The sequence below is a fragment of the Dromaius novaehollandiae genome, chromosome Z (genome assembly GCF_036370855.1).
Source record: "Dromaius novaehollandiae isolate bDroNov1 chromosome Z, bDroNov1.hap1, whole genome shotgun sequence".
NCBI lineage: Eukaryota > Metazoa > Chordata > Aves > Casuariiformes > Dromaiidae > Dromaius > Dromaius novaehollandiae.
The window spans coordinates 22,514,490-22,535,346 of record NC_088132.1 but is presented as its reverse complement, the minus strand read 5'-3'; the positions used below and the strand labels follow the sequence as shown (position 1 = coordinate 22,535,346).

Here is a 20,857-nt window from a genome sequence, read left to right as displayed (position 1 = left end):
GTTGTTAAAAACAACTGCATTTTTCTTGGAGTTTACTGCTTCTACTTCAGACATCAACAAGGTACTACATCTTTTTATAACTGTATCCAATGATTTCACAATTATTAAAATACAAGTTAAGCATGGAAAAATGGCCATTTGCATTTATATCACAGAAAACAAGATTTTTGTTTTTGGTTACAACAAATTTAACTAATAAAAAGGAAAATATTTGAGAATTTTTAACAAATACTTTGCTGCTGTTCATTAGTGCTGTTGCTTTTTCCACATTTCAGTTTATCCATATTTAATTAAATTACTTAAAAATTATTACAAGTGAAATTCAGGCCTGTTCAGATGCCTTGAGATTCACTTTTCTAAAGGTTTAAATTCTTTACTAGACTATAAAATATAAACTCATCCAAAAGTTACTTGCTGAGTTTCAACATGCTGAACATAATAAAATTGTAAACATAGGCAGAATGCCATTACTACACATACTTCTTTTTCTTTGTAAAAATAAGTGTTATTTAATTGTAATCTTACTGTAAACTGATAAAATGCTAATAAATGTAGGAGAATATTTATTATCATTATTTGAATTACGGCAATACCTAAGAAAGTCATTAAAAAAATCAGGATCCTATTGTGGTAGATGTTGTATAAGAATGAATGGACAATATAGAAGTGGCAGTATTTACCACAAAAGTGTTGTGGATAATGAAGCAAACTGAACAAAGCTGACACTAAGGCACAAAAAACAACTTAAAGTTGGTTTTTGAAACAGATAAATTTTGGAAACTTACACATGATGCCAGAATAAAGCTAGCAGAAAGGAAAAGCAAAAATTCAGGGGACAATTTGTTAGAGAAATAGAAACAGTTAAAAACTGACAGTAGAAGAGACCAGCAGTATTTTAAACAAATATGTAAGATTAATGGTAACAAATCTCCGGATCCAAACAGTACTCACCTAGCAGTTTCCAATCTGTATTGTACGAAGAATTCAAGAATAAAAATCATGTATGATACCTTTTAGCTTATCATCAGGGAAAGGCTAGTGTTTAAACCACAGGAAAAAAAGAATAACATGTTATAAGAGCAATTTTTAGAAGGGCTACATGAGCAATCTATGAAAATAGAAACAAATAAGCTCGACCTCTGTACTGGTTCAATAGGTGGAATGAAAATAAAGAGCAGAATTCAGTGATGTCTCCTAAGAAGGGTGATGCCCTCCAGGCTTAGTAGTTTCCCTTGCCAAAGAATCATGATGGACACTAATAAAGGTGACTTAGGCATCTGGATTCTCAGAACAGTTTTTTTAGGTCCCTCAACAAAGATCCTAAAGGAACTTGGTTTAAGAGGATTCTTTCACGGAGTAATGACTGGTTAAAAGATGAGGGTCCTATAAACAGCTTTTGCAATAATAGAAGATTACCTGTAGAACTCCACAGGCATGCTAGGATATATGTCATCAGCCAGACCCCAAATAATCAGGTGAACTGGCCAACAGTAAGCTGGCCAAATTTTCTTCTGAAAAAATTATGGATGGTAGGCAAAAGTGAAACGGGCTATGAAAACCCCTCAAAGATTTGGCAGACTAAATTCAAATTCAACGAAAAAGAAATAATGCCTATGGAAAAAAACAACCTTAATTATACATGGTAATTATACATGAAATGGTCTCTACATTAGCTGTTACTATTCAGGAATAAAAACGAAGAATTGCTATAGGCATTCCTCTGAAAATGTCAGCTCAGCGTGCAGTAGCAATTGAAAAGATTAATAGAACATTATGAATTCACAGAGAAGGAAGAAAGGGCAGGACATTGTACCACCAAGTAGAATACAGTTGTCTCCTGAACACTATGTGTAGTTCGAGTCACTTATTCTTAAAAATATAGATTGATATATTATATATGTATTTATATTAAATAAATATTAAACTACTTTTTATTAAATCAAATATATATTTAATGTAAATATATTTATATAAAATAAATTGATATATTTACATAATAGTTATATATTTTAGTAATTATAATATCTTATAACTATATTTATAATATAACTATCTATCTATAACTATTTACAATATAACTAAATACATATATATATTTAGTTATATTATAAGATATTATAATTACAAAAATGTAGAGTGGAACTAGAAAAGGCACAGAGAAGGGAAATAAGAATACCCTTTGTATGGACCTACTCTGATGAAAGGAGAGATTAAATGCAATAGGACTCCTCAGATCAGGAAAGAGGCAACAGGTGATATGATAGAGGTCTCTAAAGTTATAGACATCATGGAGAAAATGGATGAGCAGTGACCATTTACCATTCCTCATAGTGGGAGAACCAGAAGGAATCCATGAAATTATTACATGGAAGATTAAAAAATAGGAAGTATTCCTTATTTTATAGAACCTGTCCCAAGACATAAATGTAGTCAAAGGGCAAACACATATATATGTGTGTGTACATATATATGTATTTTTATATATATATGTATATATATATACATTTGAAATAAATATAGTCACTCTGGAACAGAAACTTGGATGAAGCCGACTATTAGCTTGACCTAGTATGGCAGTTTCAATGTAATTACAAATGGAATATGCAATCAGAAAACTAGTGATGTTCTAAGAATTATTAATTCAAATAATTTGTGTTAAATAGAAGAAAAAAGTGGATATGAAATAGAATCTGCACAGCATTTCCAAAAGAAGACTACATAGCTTCTACTATTTCTGATAAATTTTGCCAAATTTACCATAATAGGGGGAAAAGGATTTTTTCTTCAGAAAATAACTTTGCTGGACTTATTGCAGAGATCTAGTCAAGTTAAATAAAGATTAGGTCTGTTTTCAGGATGGCCTTTAATTGTGGACTTGATGTAGAAACTATTACAGAAGTTATCTTTTTAGGAAACCAGGAAATCGGAACGGATTTTTTAATGGCTATTACTACAAAAAAAAAAGTATTGGATGCAAATACAGGCTGATGCCACCACCACCAAATATAGGTTGAAGACTTGCTGGGTCCAGTCTTCACTCTATTGAAGAGATCTCAGCACGCCACTTATCTCAAGAGGTAATAATTTTATGGCCGAGACCATATTTGAGTGGTCTCCTCTAGATTCAGCAAAATGCTTAGGTCATTGTGTTGTGTGTCACCTATTTAACATAATCACAATTAAACTTTAACTCTTACTAATTACTTTTGCCAGCCCAGCCTTAATTCTTGCTCATCTACTCCTAGGAATACTGTCCTAGCCTTGGCCTACCACGGCTTGCAGGATTAGACCCTTTGCCACTTCCCATCTGACCTGTAACCATCTCCCAAATCTCAGGCATAGCCTTCTCTGGAAAACTTTGCCAGCATCAGAACCAACCTACACAGAAGTCCCTTACTGACATCACGCCCTGTCCTCACACAGTAACAGCTTTAAAATCCAAAAATAAGCCAGCCATAAGTAGTAAATCCTTGCTGGTGTCTGCCCTAAAGCAAGCATAGAAGCCATTTCTTATTCTGTTATATGAGGTAAATCACTGTGTGCTCCTGGTTCAGAATTGTTTGTTTAATCCCATCCTGGCCTGAGCCTGATGCAGCCCATCAGCCTGGGCCAGGTGAGTCACCGGTACATGCACAGGTTCCTACAAGCCCTTGCAAGGCCCAGGAAGCTGGATTAAGCTCCAACCTCTTTTGTTACCCTGGACTCTAACCCAAATGCAGTTCTCTCCCCAGCAGTTTCAGCCAGTCCTAGGTCACAACTAAGGTAAAAGGCATCCGGCCAGCACTCATGCTCTGTGTAACCTAGCATCCAGTTTTGACCTCTACCTTCACTATAATTTTTTGGCTAATTGGTGGCCAGAATCCTAATCCTGATGTTAAGTCTGCTCAAGAGAACATAGCCTGCATTATATCTACAGGAGATGGCAGTCCTCTGATAGTACTGGCATAAAAATTAGCCAGGCAATCTATTCTGGCCCCAGTCCTCAACCACAGCTTGTCAGCCCTAGAAGCACAAAAAAATATCGTCAACACAAATCTAACCCTAGTCCATATATCTCTGACTAACATTTATCTTGTCTAAGTCTATACATCACTGCTGCCAACCTAGTGGTCCATGCAGGTCCTATGAACAAGCACTCAGCCTGATACCAGGGATTGAAAACCAACAAAAACCTAGTCTAGTCAGGTTTAGATCCAGACTGTTTTCTCCTGTGACCAGGCCTAAATCTGAACAACATCTCTTAGCAGACTTTGTTCTAAGCTCGATGGTCTTTGCTACCTCAAACTGGAACCACTGAACGTATACCCCATCTTGTTCAAATTAGCAGTGCTAGTTGCTTTAAACAATCAAACAGTAATTACTGTTAGCATTATAATATCATCTGTAGAAGCCATCTGACAGAGGCTCAGAGAAGTGTATATGTGTAATATGAAATGGTCACTCCAAGTATGAAACAGACTATACAGACAGAGGAGACTTTTTAGCACAGACAGGTGAATGTGTGGCCTTAGGTAACACCATAGATTAATGGCAGGTTTGCCAGTAAAGGTCAAGCCCCATTATTTCACATTACTGCTCTGTTCTCTAGATCACACTGTCAGCCAGAAAGATTTCCAAGTGAAAGTGACCTTCATTTTACCAGGAGTTTATCAAAACTGATACATTTTTTTCTGAAAAATATTTCTGTTTATATGAATCAGAATTTTGCATTAAAAAGCAATTAAGACAGGGAATTCCTCAGAATTTTAGTAATAGGAATCAAGCAGATTTTAAGCATTGGTGGGTCTTTTTCTAGCGTTCTGCATTAGCGACATTAATAATTTATAAAGGAGATTTATAACATTCAAATTATGAATATAAATAGCATCATATAAAATATGAATATAATAGCATTCTGTGCTAAGACCTTCATTTTTCAAAAACAGAGCTGGTGTTTTACTGAATTGTTTTTACCATTTACTCGTCCTGTAAAGACTGCCAAAGGTATAGCTAAATAAAATAGGCTTGCACACTATGAATATACCACTGACTGGTATGAAGTAAAAGAAATCTTCGCAACTATACAATTCAGCTCTTGCAGAAACAGCATGAGGTTGCTTCTTGTAATTTAAAGCACTCCGTGTCATCAATAAACAAACTCAAATGTCAACTCCCCATTGAGTTTTTACTTGTGATCTTACTTTTTAGCCAGTGACAACGCAATGTTTGCATAGAGAGGATTCTATCAAGTCATCTAGTTTGACTTCACTGAATGAAAGCATTCAGAGTCAATTGAAAAGGACCCTAGCAGTAATTCTGGAAACAATCATCCCATAACTGGAATTCCGTTATATTTACAAATTCATTCAGATCTGTTTGCTTCAGAGTTGCTTTTTTTCCAGGAAAGTAAATCTGGACACCGAAAAGAGATCCCCCTTTGTAAGGCAACCTTGCTACCACTATAGCAAAGCCTTTCATCTGCTTTTCAGAAAAGTGCATTATCTTCATAAACTGAAGGTCAAATAGTCATCACTGGAGTAAGTAAGAAAAGTAGTTGTCAAGTTTCACATGCCTTGAGAGGTAAGCCTGCATTTGGGTACTCCTATCATAGCTGTTCTTGTCTGTACGCTCCTGTATCTAACAAAATTTAATAAATGAAAACAAATGAAAAATCCATAAAAGTTTGTTAAATGAATAATTATATAGTTTGGAATACTATCATTGTTGCACTAAGCAATAGCTAAAGTATCTTCTGTATTTGCTATTAAAAAAAAAAACATGATTCAAATGAAAGAAATTTTTAGGTGCCTGATACAAGGCAAATCCTAAGGATAGCCTTAGAAAAGTTCCTACAAAGTTGAACAGGGGCAAGGGGTTGTCTGTGCATTTTTCTATACTCGCTTACATCATGAATATCTGAACAAATTAACACTTATTGAGTCATGCGGTCCTGAATTTCCAAAGGTGCAAACACATGGCAGAACTATTAGAATATAGTTCAATCTCTACTTGAAAGCAGCAGCTTTTTCCAAGGTGAACTTGGAGGGAATTTTTCATAGATTTAAAACTTGTCTTTCAGTGAATAACCTGCTCATTTGTACCTAGCTATCATGTAATTTATGCCTCAAACTTTGTCTCCGTTCAGATGTGTGGCCTAAACAGGAATACGTTGAAGTTCACGATAATTTTTTCTCTATGAGACAATGAGATTTTCTACTGTCTTAGCCTGGTTTCCTATGGAAACAAGACGTATGAAATTAGGCAGTCTGCTAACTCACCCTAATTACTTTCAAGCACTGTTTAATTCCAAACATGTTTGACTGAGGGGGAGAGTTCTCAAGGACATTAAGTTCTCCCAACCAAATCCATATTGAGGAGACAGACTGTACCAGCTGTCACCACTGATAGAAAGGTAGAGAGAACTCGGCAGTGTCGACTCTGCCTGCACCTAGCCAGCTTGTGCACTCCTACTGTCCAGACACTTAGCATACAAGTACAGTTCTGTGGTTTAACCAGCATATCTCACTGCCTTTGATGTAGAGGGAAAGGTAAGCACAAAGAAGTAAAGATGCTTTTCTCACCATGTAAGATAACAATGGCAAAACCAGCAACGCAGTCCAACCCTCCTGATACCCATTTCAGGACTTATCCATTGATCTACTTGACTATCTGTCTCTAGCTGGTATGTTCTAATTAACTGAGCTGCCTTAAATCCATACCAGCATTAACAATGCAAAGTGAGCCATAATATTTATGTCATTCTGATTTTCATGATCTGGATGTCACCTGTAATACAGATAAAGATTTAAGTGTTCCGGTCATTTTGAACTGACCAGCATCTGTTTTGTTGGGACATAGTCATTCTGACCTGCAAAGAGAAAGCAACGCATTCTTTGGGTCAAACTTCTCTTTCTGAACCAGTGCGGATAATTTCAGCTTTCTTTTTGTGGCTCTCTTCACCAGGCACTTTTGTTGATAGGCCTAGTTTGGATGAGAAGTTGCTAACATACTGCTAGGGCAGGAGACTGTCTACAGGACACTGCTCCAAATCAATCTAACCTAGTCCAACCCAACCCAATCCAATCACCAATTGTGTTTTCCAATTTATCATTCAAAATTATAGTTGCCATTGGCTCTAGGTTAAATCAAATGTCCTCTGTCTCCAGGGCCCATGGTGAAAAACTTATGTAGCCCTGGACATGATATAGGCTTTACAGTTTCACAGCTGAAATCCTTCAAGTTCCTTGACCCTACTGAGAAAGGATTTATTTTATTGCAATTCCCAAATGTTCATTTTTGTATGTGTGTTTTCCTATAGAATGTGTGTACTGCTTCCAGCAATGTGTTTTATATTACCTGGAAGAATAGAAATGCTGTAATGGGAGGAAACAATTTGATACTTATTGCCAGTGCAACACAAAGCAGAACTTCAAAATGACACCATGATTTCTCAGGCAAAGTCATCCCATTTATTTTGGAGCTTTGGGACCTCACTCTCCATTCCATTACAGTATTTTGTGCAATTACACTGGTAAAACCCCCACAAATTATGGAGTAAAAAGACAGACTCTCTTTCTTTCTGCTTGTCACAGACCAAGCAAGCTGCATGGCCTTTGATTTATACCTACCTTAGTCAGCATCTACAGAAAGTAATCTGTCTTTGCTTGTAAGGAGTTCATCTTTTCTCTTTAGGGCTCACATTGGATATGCCTGCCTTGGCATAAGCTCAGTCTCTTTTCCAAGGAGCATCCAATGAAGATACTTACTGATAAAGAATTTCATGTAGAGTTCAAGAGGTATCCTAGACTAGGCTCTGTGGTAAATGTCTACTGGGAAATTAAACTTAAAAAAATCTCTCTCATCTTTCTAATGCACTGACCTTGTCTCCATTTTTATTTTGCCACAAGAAGTGTATTTGATCAAAGACCCTCACCTTGACAGTGAAGTCTGCAGTGAGAGGCCCAGATATTCTCAGTATCTCCTTGTCAGGAAACTTCTGGAAATCGATGCTAGAATTGTCCATGAGGAAGGAGCCTGTAGAGCTGAGGCTGTTTTCACCCTTCACACCTTGGAGAGTCTTGGTTTCCAAGTCTGAAAATCCAAGCAAATTAACAGGGAACTGGAGCATTATAATTTTAAATAACAGTAAGTGAGAGTGGAAGAATAATGGAGGAGATGTAGATTTGCCTCCTAAACTAGACATAATGGAAGTCTTTTGTTCTTTTCCACAGTTCATTCATATTTCCATACGTTCCCTCTCTTCTTTCTCTTCCCTCCCCATTTTGGACTTGTTCAACCTCCAGATTTCTAGGTCTGTGTTCACATCTTCACCCATGGGACATGCTTTTACTCTTTCCCAGACATATTAATCCTTTCCAAGTTGGGCATATCTACTCTCATTTAACTCACTCTCAGTAAGTCACGCTTCTATGCCGCGCATGACTCAGACCTTCCCCCATGAGTGCTGGCTTTGTTAGTTGCTGTTCCAACTCTTAGTTCAAAGGTGGGTCACTAAGCACATGCTGCAATGACAGGTAATTAACTGAAAGCAGGATGTCCAGGAAAGGAAGATCAGTATGACAGCAATCCTGCCTTCTCTCCACAGGTAGTCTGATCTATTTCAACTAAGAAATGAAGGGGGAGTGTCAAACTCTCTTGAGCTATCTCTTTGGTTCTCAGTATGTTCTACAGCCCCAAAGTGGGCAATAATTCAGGTACAGTTTTGTAGTGACACCATCTTTATTGCTGATTATTAAATCATATTAATCATATTAAATCATGTTTTGAATGGAAATCAAATATCAAAAAGCAGACCCGTTGCATCATTCACTTAATATCCCTGCCAGATCCAGACTATGACTTACAGTATGCTTACCAGTAAGCTGTTTCATTTGATTATTTCAAAGTAACAATGCATTTCATCATGAAGGATTACAAAGCTGTTCACAAATTTATTTGTGAAATCATACAGAATGTCTTCTCCCACACAGAAAGGCAACTAAGAGAAAATCTGAATGGGGATGGGGACATATTATTATTCTATGACAGTATCATATTTTCAGAGAGGGAAAATGGGAGAAATGATTTTATTAGCATGTATTAAGTTTTTAATTAGGAAAAGAAAGAGACGATTATAGCAATTAGACTGTTTTCCAGGATGGGTCATAGGAACTAATTCAAGAAGGAAGGTGCTGGAGCAGTACATTGAGAATTTGCTCTGCATTAATGAATTGCGTGGTTTTCAGTGAAACTAGTCTCCTTTGTGATGTACTTGGCCATATATTTATATCTACATGGAACTGCATGCATCAACTATAAAGACATTTTTAAGACTTGTGTATATATAGTCAGCCTCCTGTTGACTTCTACCACAGCCAAAGTTCACAGGGCAAAATACTCCCCCTTCCAAACCGATTGTAGCTCATACATGTACAGAAGCTTTTGATGGGTGGACAAAAAGATTCATGGAGAATCTGAAATAAGAAAGAGATGTAGTTGGACTTACTCATGTTTACATAATGCAGTTAATCTAAATTCCAATCAGTGAATCTGGCAGACCTTGCTGATTTAATTCTTTTTTTGTTCTGAAATGTGATATTGCCTGACTGAAGACAGCTTGAGATCAGCTTCTCCTGCTAAAAACTCATTTCTCCCTACGCAGCATCATAGCTCAATTTCACTGCAAAAATAACAAAAAATATGAAAATGTTTGCTACCTTGGAAAGGAATATGCATACTGTGAGAGAAGGCAAGAGAGAAGGGAAGAGTTCAAATCATTTAGAGGCAAAGAAATAGCAACCCTACTGGAGCAGCTCAGGAATATCCAAACGGCCACTTCTAACTGAAGTATGGGGAGTATTTGAGCTTGTAAGAAAACATTATATATTTTTTCTTAGTTTTCAACCTGTAATTTGCTCATCATTTTCCACAGGTTTTCTATATCTAAACAACCATAAAAAGGTTATGACTTGCCCACTGCTTTCTTCAACATAAGCAGAGGACTACAGAACAGGATTCATAATCCACCCTTTATTTTGCCATTCAGTATAAGTACACTGGGAAAAGAAGTCTGGAGAAAATGATTTTGTGTTTCTCCTTGACTGTATTTATATTGACAAACACAGAGGACTGTAACTGGATCTGTGCTGCAGGAAAGTTGCATTACCTTTTGGAAAAGGAGAAGGGGAGGCCTATTTATTTTACAGTAGTTTGTGCTTCTGACAGTTTATGCAGGCAGTACTGTCTGGAGTCACTATTTTTCTGACAGTAAACCCAGTTTGCCAGCATTCTTCTGTTCAGTGCTGATGAAAAAAGGAGCAGCTTGTGAATAGTGACTGCACTGGCAGGTAGGAGGGAAGGATGTAAAGAGCCTTATATTCAAGGAAAAAAAAGAGTTTTCCTACAGCTCTCTGCATATTCTCAAATGCAGAGACTGTTCTCCCAGACAGGCTGCTGGGATGCATAGCTCCTGCTCAGGCAAAGCAGGGAAGAAGTGTAGTAGCCAGCAAGTGATGGGTTAGCAAAATCAATGGGTGTAACTCCCTGAAGCCTTATCACTCCAAAAGAGCATGGCTTGATATGTGTATGCTCCTTCTGTTTTTCTCACTGTAATTTTCTGTGTGTGCACATGTGTGTTTGTGTTTGTCTATGGGAGCGAGAGAGATTATCATAACAGAAATGTGTTAAAGTTATGAGCAGCCTGGTGGCTAAGCTCAGCTGTAGGGAAGCTTATACTTTACTGTCCTGAATATTTCTTCACTCAGTGGGATATATTTTATTAATTTAAAACAAAAGCACTTGGCACCAAGTGAGCCAACCAAAGCATAAACAGACAGAAATGTCTGAAAAATTATGGAGGGGCAAAGGATTCTGCAACACTGGCCAAGCTCTGTTCTGAAACGAGCATGTACCACTGATGCAATGGGGACTGATGAGAGCTTCTGAGGGCAGCACTCACCCCATGTGTCAAAATCAGTGATCTGAGAGAAGGAAACCAGACACCACACGGTAAACAGAGCTCTGCAGGTTAGCACGACTTTCTTAAACAAGCGTAGACTAGCTTTTTCTACTTACATAAATGATCGGGTCCTTTAAGCACAAGACGAACATGCCTGCTTCCATAAGGAATAGCAACCACTGTATCATCCACTGGAGGAAAAGTAAAAACGCATGGAGTCAGCAAGCAAAGAAATTCCCATCTGTTTCCAAACAAGCAGTGAAATAAGTGCTCACAAAAAAGTCAAAAGAAAAGCTTCTGGAATTACTAAAAAATCCCATTTGAGTTATGAGAGAACTTTAAAAGTCTTCTTGAAAAGAACCCTGTTGTTAAACTTGATAAAGAACCCTCTTCTTAAAAGAACCCAAACCTTTTGATTTTTCTTTACTGTCAACTCCTCAGCCATTTCTAGATTTGAAGAGTAACAGGTAGCTTTCTATTTTATCATTGCTCCTATTAAAACCCTTCCAAATTATTTCAATTGGTATGTTTTTTCTGAAGTACAGGAGCATAAACCTATTTTGATGTTTAACCAGAACTACCCATTTCTTTAACTGAACCTTTCCCAGCTGACCCCTAAAGCTTCTCCACATCCCCGACCAAGCTATGTGATGATCTCCAGCTGCCCTCAGGAATGCATTCCTATTCACACCTTAAATTAGAATGACCTTGGCTAAAAGTGCTATACATCTGTTTCCTGTTCTGCATTACTGACAAAAGCCTTTGGCAAAACAGAAGCCCGTTACACTGTCACATGTCTTAGAGTAGGCCTTAGCATAGGATCTTGCACGAGTAACTTTCCTGGGAGTTTGATGTGCTGGAGCTAAACTGAGAATGTGAGTTAACATCTAGTTCACATGCTGCTGCAAAAGTTAGTTAGATCAGCACTTCCAAAGAGCCAGCAACCTCAATAATGTCCTAAAGTGAGACAGGAAGGCAAGGTGAGAAATTACACTAGAAAACACTCTGAACTCTACATCTGGTTAAAGGAGGCGATGTCCAAGGAACATAAACCTGCATTAACCATTCACCTTTCCCTGTCCTTTCTGCCTCCTCCTCCTATACCTACATGTTGGGAAAGGAAAAACATGTAAGCTGAACAGTTTAGGGGGACAGGTGGTAGCCATGAAAGGAATGAAGCCTCTTTCACTATTTATTCATTAGAACTGCGCTTACATCTCTGTCATGCAATTCCTGCTAACAAGAGCTGTAGCTCTGCATTCAAAAAGAGGTGTTACTTTGTGAGGTAAAACTAACTCAGCCACTAAAAGCATACTATCTTTCACCCAGAGATATAAACTGTAACCACAACTTTTCGAACAGAGTTCAGACAAAAGTAGGAAAAGTATTTCAACCTAGCTAAATCAGTTAAAATAGTTAATAATGCTGACATTGTAATGGACATAATACCTCTGACTCTGCACCCCATTGCAATGACTGGGAGAGTGGGTCCTTCCATTCTCTATTTCTAAACTGCAGCATCTACAAACTTATGTGCCATATGACAATGTATCAAAATGACTTTCTAAAATGGAAATGTTGTTGCTTCATAGATGCATTAAAAACGTAGCCTGGAAAGAAGGTAATCTTAGAAGGTGGAAGGAAGTTATTTTTAAAGTAAATGCATGTTCTTGAAACCCAGTGCACAGATGTTGCAAAAACAAAAATCTCTACTTAGTCACAAGGCCTGTAAAGCAAAAGAAGGGCATGCTCAAATCAACTCCTCCTAGTCTTCCTTTTCTATTAGAAAAAATGTTTATGTATCTATATTACAGTAGCTCAATCATGCTCCTTTGCTGAACAGAAATTGGTACTTGTCACATTTTGTGCAATGGTTATGGAGTATGTTACTAAGCCAGGCTGGAATCTCACAATTCAGTAAGTAGACAGAGTCATGCTACTGTCTAGACCTGTAAGTGTAATACCTGTATCATATTTACAATATTTTCTATCTTGCTGTCCAATGAATGGTTCATAAATCTTGTCTGGTCCAGGTGAAATTCACTCCCGCTACAGAATTGTTGCCTTTTTCAGCATGGTATAGCTTTAATGGGATGTGTGAAAGTCTGAGCACAAGATACAATTTTGTTTTACTATTGCTTGGAAAGCAAGAAAAAAGTTCACTTACTACAGAAACCATCCCGGAGGTTCTATGTCAGAGCCACTTTAAGCCTGTCAGGGCTGGGATAAAGCCCAGGGAGTCGCCCTGCTGGTGTTCTAGAAGGTCTGGTAGCAGCTTGCACAGATGTGTTTGTGTTCAAGAGTGGCAGAAGAAAGCTGAAGGTACATGTATGTAGAAGAGTGAATAGAGGCAACAGAAAGAGATGGAAACATACAAGATGTAAACCAGGGACTTCTTTCAAACAAGTTTATTCTTCCAAACTTCTAGTTTCTTAAATTCATGAATGGGAACCCTTTTTAATTTTAAATGAAATCATGAGCCATAGGAATTTCTGACACTCTTATTATAGTGGCGAGCTTTACGAGCTGAAATTTCCATACTTTCATAGCCTCTTAATATCTCAGAAGGGAAGAGGCAAATGCAGCCAGTCTGATAAACTGCCTAGTGCCAGAGGAGTTGCTTGGAGGTAATGCCTTGCATTTGTGACCAGGCTCTTCTGAATCTGATCTCCATTTTCAAAATTTGATATGGTGTATTTCCTCAAGCTATCCAGGAACTTCAGTGTCTCCTGAGACTTCTGGAACACTGTGATCAAACTATGTTCAATACATATTCTGCTCATACATGTCTCTGGTATCATTTATACTAATGAACACAAACACCTTCCATTGCTACACAGAATTCAAATTTTCTGTCAGAAAGGCAAATATTTGAGTCTATTACAGCATTCATTAAACATTGATATTCTAATATCAACTTCTTTGTTATCATTCTGACAGTTAATATTCGAGACATCCAATAGGACAAATAACTCTAATCCATTTGGGGGGGACAAAATCCGTGATTATTATATACCATTTTGTTGTGACATTTGTGTTATGACATTTATTGCAGTGAGTCTGGGAAAACAGTAACTCCACATTTTCAAAAAGTGTTAATATTCCTTTTACAAATTTTATTTAAAACAAGCCCTAGACCTCCCCATGTCTTTATTACACACAAATGCCTTGGATCTCTCTCAGTTATGAGCTCTGTGCTGGATAGTTGACAACCCACTGGTATGTCACAGAGCAATTTGAAAATCATACAGTTTAAAGATTATGCAAGCTTATATATAATATATTCTTTGCATGTCTCTCCTGCTTCACGTTATTTCCAGGACTATATTTTACCTGATCTTGTTGTTGCTCTCTATTTGAAATCTTAGTGCACTTCATGTGAAATGCAAAGCTCAGCGGGATTTATGCTTACCACAGTGCTTCCTGCTTTCACAAAGCAGAGGTAGTAAGGGCTGAAGGACAATTTCCTAAGGCTAGCAGTGATAAGACTGAAGAGTTTTTCCTGTGAAGAGGCACTTAAAAGTTGGAACAGGAATATTTTGTCACAACTTCCTCAGACAAACGATAGGTAGAGATGCAGAGTATGCAGCAGTCTCATGGGGTGCTCTGAAGAAAAGGTGCAAAGTGGTTAACAGGCAGTTTTCTCCAGAGAAGATGAATAGGGAAGTAAGAGGGAGTCCCAGATAACTGGGAGGACCATGGTTGTGGAAAACATGAAAGGACATAGCCAAAGTTTGTATGTCAGGTACTTGTATCAAAGAGATCAGTTTCTTCTGGTTCTGGACTCTGATGCAATGTCTGTACAGTCCAACCATCAATTCCCACGAGTTGCTTCTATTGGTATTAAACTGAAATCAGGAACTGCATCTATTTTTGACATCAATGGCAAGAGCAATCAGACAGATATCTATTAGAATGATATCTTCAGGACAGCAATTTCTATCATTTACTGTTACAGTAACCTAATCAGACATAAATCATTCTCTAGTAGATGTCATTTCCCCTTTTAGAGAAATACTAGCAGCCTTAACTTTGCATAAGGTGATCAGCACAATTCATGCACCACTTCAAGGGAGCAGTTCTCTAAGTACACAAGTGGTGAATACAAAGAAGCCAGCTTGAATTCATCTCTGCAGTCCATCTACATTCCTTCCAAATAGAGATATTGTTTAAAAAAAATCACTTTAGGAAAAGTCAGAAGGACTGACCTACCCAAGCTGAGGACTAAGAGCAAAGGATATTTCTGGAATGAAGTCTTTTGTACCATTATTTTAAATTTTTAATAGAAAAAAGAGCATAGACACAGATGTTTCCTTTTTCATAAAATGGAAGAGAGAATTCAAGGACACATTGCCTCCTGCCCTGCTATGCTTCCATTTTGGAGGCCTCTGGGAGATTTATACTGTCCCTATAAATACTCAGGAAGTTGTTTCTGAGGCAAGTGCTAACTGTTTAAAAGCTCTGTGAATTTCTTTCTAGTCTTTTCCTTCTCCTACACCTCCGCATGGTATAAACAGGAAAGAGAAAGGAACTGGATATGAGTGTTGAGCTCATCATATTGAATTCATTTTCTCTTAGTGCTATGTCTGAGCTGGTTTTGAGATAATAAACAATTTCTAGAAAGTTTTGGGACAGCACTGCAGTAGAGGTCACTGCCTGGTTCCCCTAGCACAGTCCTAAAGATTGAATGCTCTGCTGTGTAAGGGAAATAAAAATCCCAGACCCACAGAAAACTTCTGTTCATGACAGGTCACTGCATTTTTTCCTTCTGATTTTTCTTATGTTATATAGCAGTGTAACTCACATACACTTTTATTATCTTCTTCATACTGAGGAAGAATTAGACAACATTATTGATGAAAAGGGATTCTTTTAAAGAGGTCATCTGGAATTAAGCTATTGACTAGCCAAATGTAATACAGTCATCTAAGGAACTAAATCAGGTTCCTGATCACAGAAATGTTTATGTAGCTACATTTACAGTGGCAAATAAGCAATATGTTACGAGACAGACCAAAATGCTAATTTGACAGATATTTAAGTTGTGCTGAGGAGGATAAGGTAGAAAATAAGCACTGAGTGGATTTTTCAAAGCTCTTCAGCATTTTAATCCCTCATAAGTAGTACATATTTTTGGGAGTGAACCCTCATAAAACATGCACACTAATTCACACGTGAATCTGAAGCAATCATGGCATTACATTTGTGAAAAGTCAATTTGAAGAAGCATACATTTTCACTATATTCAAAATTCATACTGTGTTGCATAACAAAATGTATTTCTAAAGCTGGAGAAAGAAATAGTGCCAAATGGCTTATAAAGAATGCTTATAAAATTTGATTATCATCATCAGTTCTGTAAAACAACTATTTGCAAGCAAACGTGTCTGAACAATTTGTTCTCTAACATTCTTTTCACATTTGTCTCCCTCTAAGACTACGCTTTCTGCCATCTGCTCTTCTGCCTATATTCTTTATTCTATATTTAATAGTAAACTACTGGGAGTAGGAACTGCATTTTAGTAGCATATTAGTACTTGTGCCTAACATATTAGTGCCTTGATCCTCAATAGAGAAGAGAGGAATAACATTTTACCACAATAGAACTGAAAAACAATAAATTATTCCTACAGAAAAAGACATCTGCCAAAAAGTTCGCAAATAATACCAAGTCTCAAGCAGCCTGGAGTTTTCTGAATCTGCTCATGAACATTAAAGCTATGGTAACAGTGAGGTGAAATTCCATTCCCAATCTTTGTGCATTATTTCCTGTGCTCTCTAACATGCATGCCTGCCTCAGTATGGAAACTCATATGGGGATTATTTCTTTCCTTCCTCCCTACAGAAGAGTATCTTCCTTCTTCCTCTTTGACAAGAGAGAATTCTGTAAAAATCACCTCTCTGCTCCTCAAAGAAACTGAATGTTGTCTATATTTGAATCCACAAGCATAAACACACACTCCTCAGCAGATACTACACTGTCATTAGAAACTTTTAGGTCATGTATCATTTGCCATTGAAAAAATGCTCAAAAATGGTAGATCTTGTGTGATTAAATTCTACTGCAACTGAGTAGAGCTGGGGGCTGGTTTGTAGGGTGACATGCATGGTTCCTTAGGTATGTCTACACCAGCGTGAGGACCTATAAACTTTTGCCCATCCTTCAGACTGGCCGGATATGTCCTATCTTCAATACCAAAACTGTCATAGCTCCACCCATGGTGCTGCAACCCAGCTAACAAATCTACCTGAGAGTCAGGATAAACCCAGTCACTGTACCACAATGTCACCATACAGCTTTCAAGTTGAAGCTGGCTTAAAACTTGTTCAGTGAGTGTGCCAGAAAGCACACATCTGTCTGTAGTTACCACGTAGGAATGACCTGGAGGTCAGGACTGAGTCACCTAGCTGAGAGTGCAAGCAGCTCGGCACCTAGTGCCACCGCAGGCGCAGCTCTGGGAAGGAATGCCGGGCCAGGACAGCACCAAAGTTTCCCCTGATTGCTCCTCCATGCTCTGGGGGCAGCATAAACTACTCTATTTTCAGTGCAGCATGGACTGGATCATACATCTAGCTAGCTAACCTAGCCTGAGTAGCATAGGTAGTAGAGACAATGCTCTTCTCCTGCCCCAGCTCTTCCCAACTGGCCAGCTAGCTCAGACTGGGGAAATAAACTGGGTGACAACTCCCTGTGTTTCTCTGTCTGCCCCCAAAGCCAGAGACACAGTCTGTGCAAGCCTGACTTAACCTAAGAGGGAAGAAATGATGGGACGATTTACTTGACTGTGCTCATTCAACTGCCTGCATGAGAAAGAGCGGGGAGAAATCTACCTGACAAGAAACGTATATTGCACTAGAGGGGAAGATGGCACTTTACCCACCCATACCGGCCCTGTGATATCATAATTTCTGTCAGTTAGGAGCAGTACCCCCTTCAGGGTGGAAAATGGACAGCTTACGTTTACTTGCTGAGAGCTGGGACTTATACTGGCCTCGAACGAGCCGGCAGGTGGATCCATCGCCATTGCAGACCCCACAGTTATCTTCCTTGACGGTGCTTCCCAGCTGGCGGTCACAGCCGACGATCTGGCAAGAAAGAAAGATGTGCAGCTCAACACGAGCACCTACTGAATGACTGCTTGATCCATCTCTGCAACTAATTACTGCCAAATTTCTCTCGCATCATCTCTTGAGGGCCATAAAGTATGTTAGCAATGAAAGAGGCTGAATAAATCTGGCTGGGAATTTGAACTGAATTCAGACTTCAGATAGTGAGCAGATTAGTACTCAATGGCTTTTGCAGTCCAGAGAAAGAAAAGAGTATTGTTGGAGGGCTTTTTGGGGGGCTATTGCGAATACTTCTTGGTCAGAGTCCTATGAGACATTCTACATCTTCGAGTTTCACAAAAAAAAAAATGCCTGAAATAGATAGGCAGACAGACAGTCAGGCATCAGACAGATAAAAGCAAAGTGCAGTACAGACAGACAAGGAATATGGCTGTGATTGCAGGAAAGTCTTACCTACTAAGCACTCAGGAAAACCATGTGTTTTTAACTACATTTGACAATAATCCCACTCCACACAATCAAAACGTGTGTTCAGATATTGTTAAAGGTCTGACAAAGAAGGAGGAAATGGTTAAAACAAAAAAACTGAGAATCAGGAGTGCAATTCCATGCTCTGAAACAGACTTTATGCTTATGGGCTAATTGCTTTTTACAAAATGTTAAAAATTGAATAGTAAATTAGGCTTCTAAGTTCGCAAACAACCTATAGTTGCCAGGAGAATCAATGGAATATAAATTTATTCAGTATTAATATAGGCCTTTTATTTGAACTTTGAATTCTGGACCCAAGTTGTGAATTTTATATGCAAATAATTTAAATCCAAGAAATTAAGCAAGTCCATTAAGTGTTATAATTAATCTTTATACCTACTATAAAATGAAAGACTTTCTAGCATTCTGGGATGCAAAGTAAGAAATGAAAAAAAGATTTGTTTATATATTCTGCTTCTAAGGGGTTTGTGCTGGGACTCTTAGCCAAGTACAGAGTGTATAAACATAGAGAATTTTGAATAAAGTGCTTATTTCAGCCCTCAATTTTCCTGCATCTGTGAGCTTCAATTAAAATCAGAGAGATGAGTCTTAAAAAGTGATACAGCAGGTAGGGCAGGATGAAAGTACTTATCCAGGCTCATAAAAGCTGCATGTATGACTTGACCACTTAAACAAACCTTTGGACTTCTATGTCTTCTAGGTGCAAATCTTTACATACAAAATTTCAGATTTCTAATGGGGCAAGATGTACTTATGATTTTTACAAATTATCTGTATTTTCCTGTGAAAATGTAGGCATTGATTAATACTGTGTATTTACGTGTAGCAGTTTAATCCCCATTACTAACACTATTATTTTACTAATGACATAATAACAGGTTATTTGGTTATGTGTAATATTGATATCATAATTAATTTAATTTAAAACAGAATAGGTTAGATTCAGGTTTGATGAAAGCTACCACCAAATTTCTTTGACTTGACCTGTTTCTGTCAGGTCAGAACTTGGTCAGTCTCATATGCTTCTCCAACATTTTACAGTGACTCCATGAGAACTAATGAAGGCTATGGAGTAGTATTTCACCCAAAATGATAAATTTCCCTAAAAGCGTGGTCATAGCAAGACTGCAAGAGACATTTTATCACATTAGAACCACGAAGCCAAATAATTAATGGTTAAATAACTGAATGAAAAAGTTAAGATAGTCCTCACTGTGACTACTCCATAGAGAGCTCCCAAGTAAAGATTTATGAATTCTGTCAGTGGTACCATATTAAATTTAGATCCATGTTATTTCTGAATAAGAACATCCATACAGGTGCTTAACCAGCTTCAATATAAGCAGGCTGATTTGCTTTAACTTTAAAGAATGTCTCTGTGCAGAGAAGATCTAAAAGAGTCAATCCCATGCTTGATCTGAAAACTGTGTGATACACTGACTACAAATCAGATGAATCCATGTCATGTGCATAAAAGCTCACAAGCACACATGGTGAAAAAGATCCTGCTAAAGAATCTTGATATCAGAGAAAGGACTGGAATTCTCTTCTGTGCATAACATAATTTCTATTCATTCAAAGATTCAGTTTATAATGAAATGTAAAACTACATACATTCACCTATTTCAGAAAGAACATGTGAACTCCTTGTATGTGAAAAGGCTGGACCTGAAATCCAGGTATGAGCCAACCAATTTCAAAATCAGCCTACCTTAAAGCCTTTTTAATTCTGTGAATCATCAGCTTTCACATTGCCATGGGCTCTACTCTGATTAAAGTCAATTTATAAACTGAGCAATCCTGGGCTAGGTCACAACTTGTAGAGGAAACTGTCATGAAAACTTCAGGTGTGAAAGGAAGCTATATCAAGATTCATTGCTCTTTTTGAGAAGGACAGCTATTGCCTGTACATGGCATAAAAAAATGGAGACAAACAAAATGCAGACCTCCCATGAACAGTTAATGGTACTGTACACAGTACAGTTATACAGTTATATACAGGTACTGTATACAGTACCATATGTGTGTTTTAAATTTACTGGCCTGATTAAACTCTCTCAGATGATTTTACAGTTTTAGAAATTTCATGAAATGAAATAAATTTCCAATTTCTCCTTATTTCTGGGAAGCTTTTTTAAACTCTATTAGATTATTTATCCTAATAGACATCCAAAACTCCAGGAATATTTATGGAATTTTCATTAAAATCCTTATAAATCAACTGAACAAATGGCTGAAATAAATTATCCCAAACTCACTTCAAAACTTCTCCGCTGTTTCATCTTTTACTCCTTAGGCGTTTCCTTAGCTGGAAAAACAGCTAAGTCTATCTGTGTATTACACAGCTGTTGTTTCCATCTT

The 20,857-nt window shown here is 37.7% G+C and overlaps 1 protein-coding gene across 2 annotated transcripts in view; it reads right to left on the bottom strand.

Moving 5' to 3' along the window:
* Positions 1-20,857, bottom strand: part of ADAMTSL1 (ADAMTS like 1) — a 462,450-nt gene that overhangs the window by 115,835 nt on the left and 325,758 nt on the right. For both annotated transcript variants that reach the window (XM_064502670.1, XM_026097815.2), the window contains 3 exons: positions 17,896-18,022; positions 11,053-11,127; positions 7,913-8,070 (listed from right to left, as the gene is read on the bottom strand). In XM_064502670.1, coding sequence (XP_064358740.1) covers positions 7,913-8,070; positions 11,053-11,127; positions 17,896-18,022 — 360 coding nt within the window. The remainder of the gene's footprint in view (positions 1-7,912; positions 8,071-11,052; positions 11,128-17,895; positions 18,023-20,857) is intronic.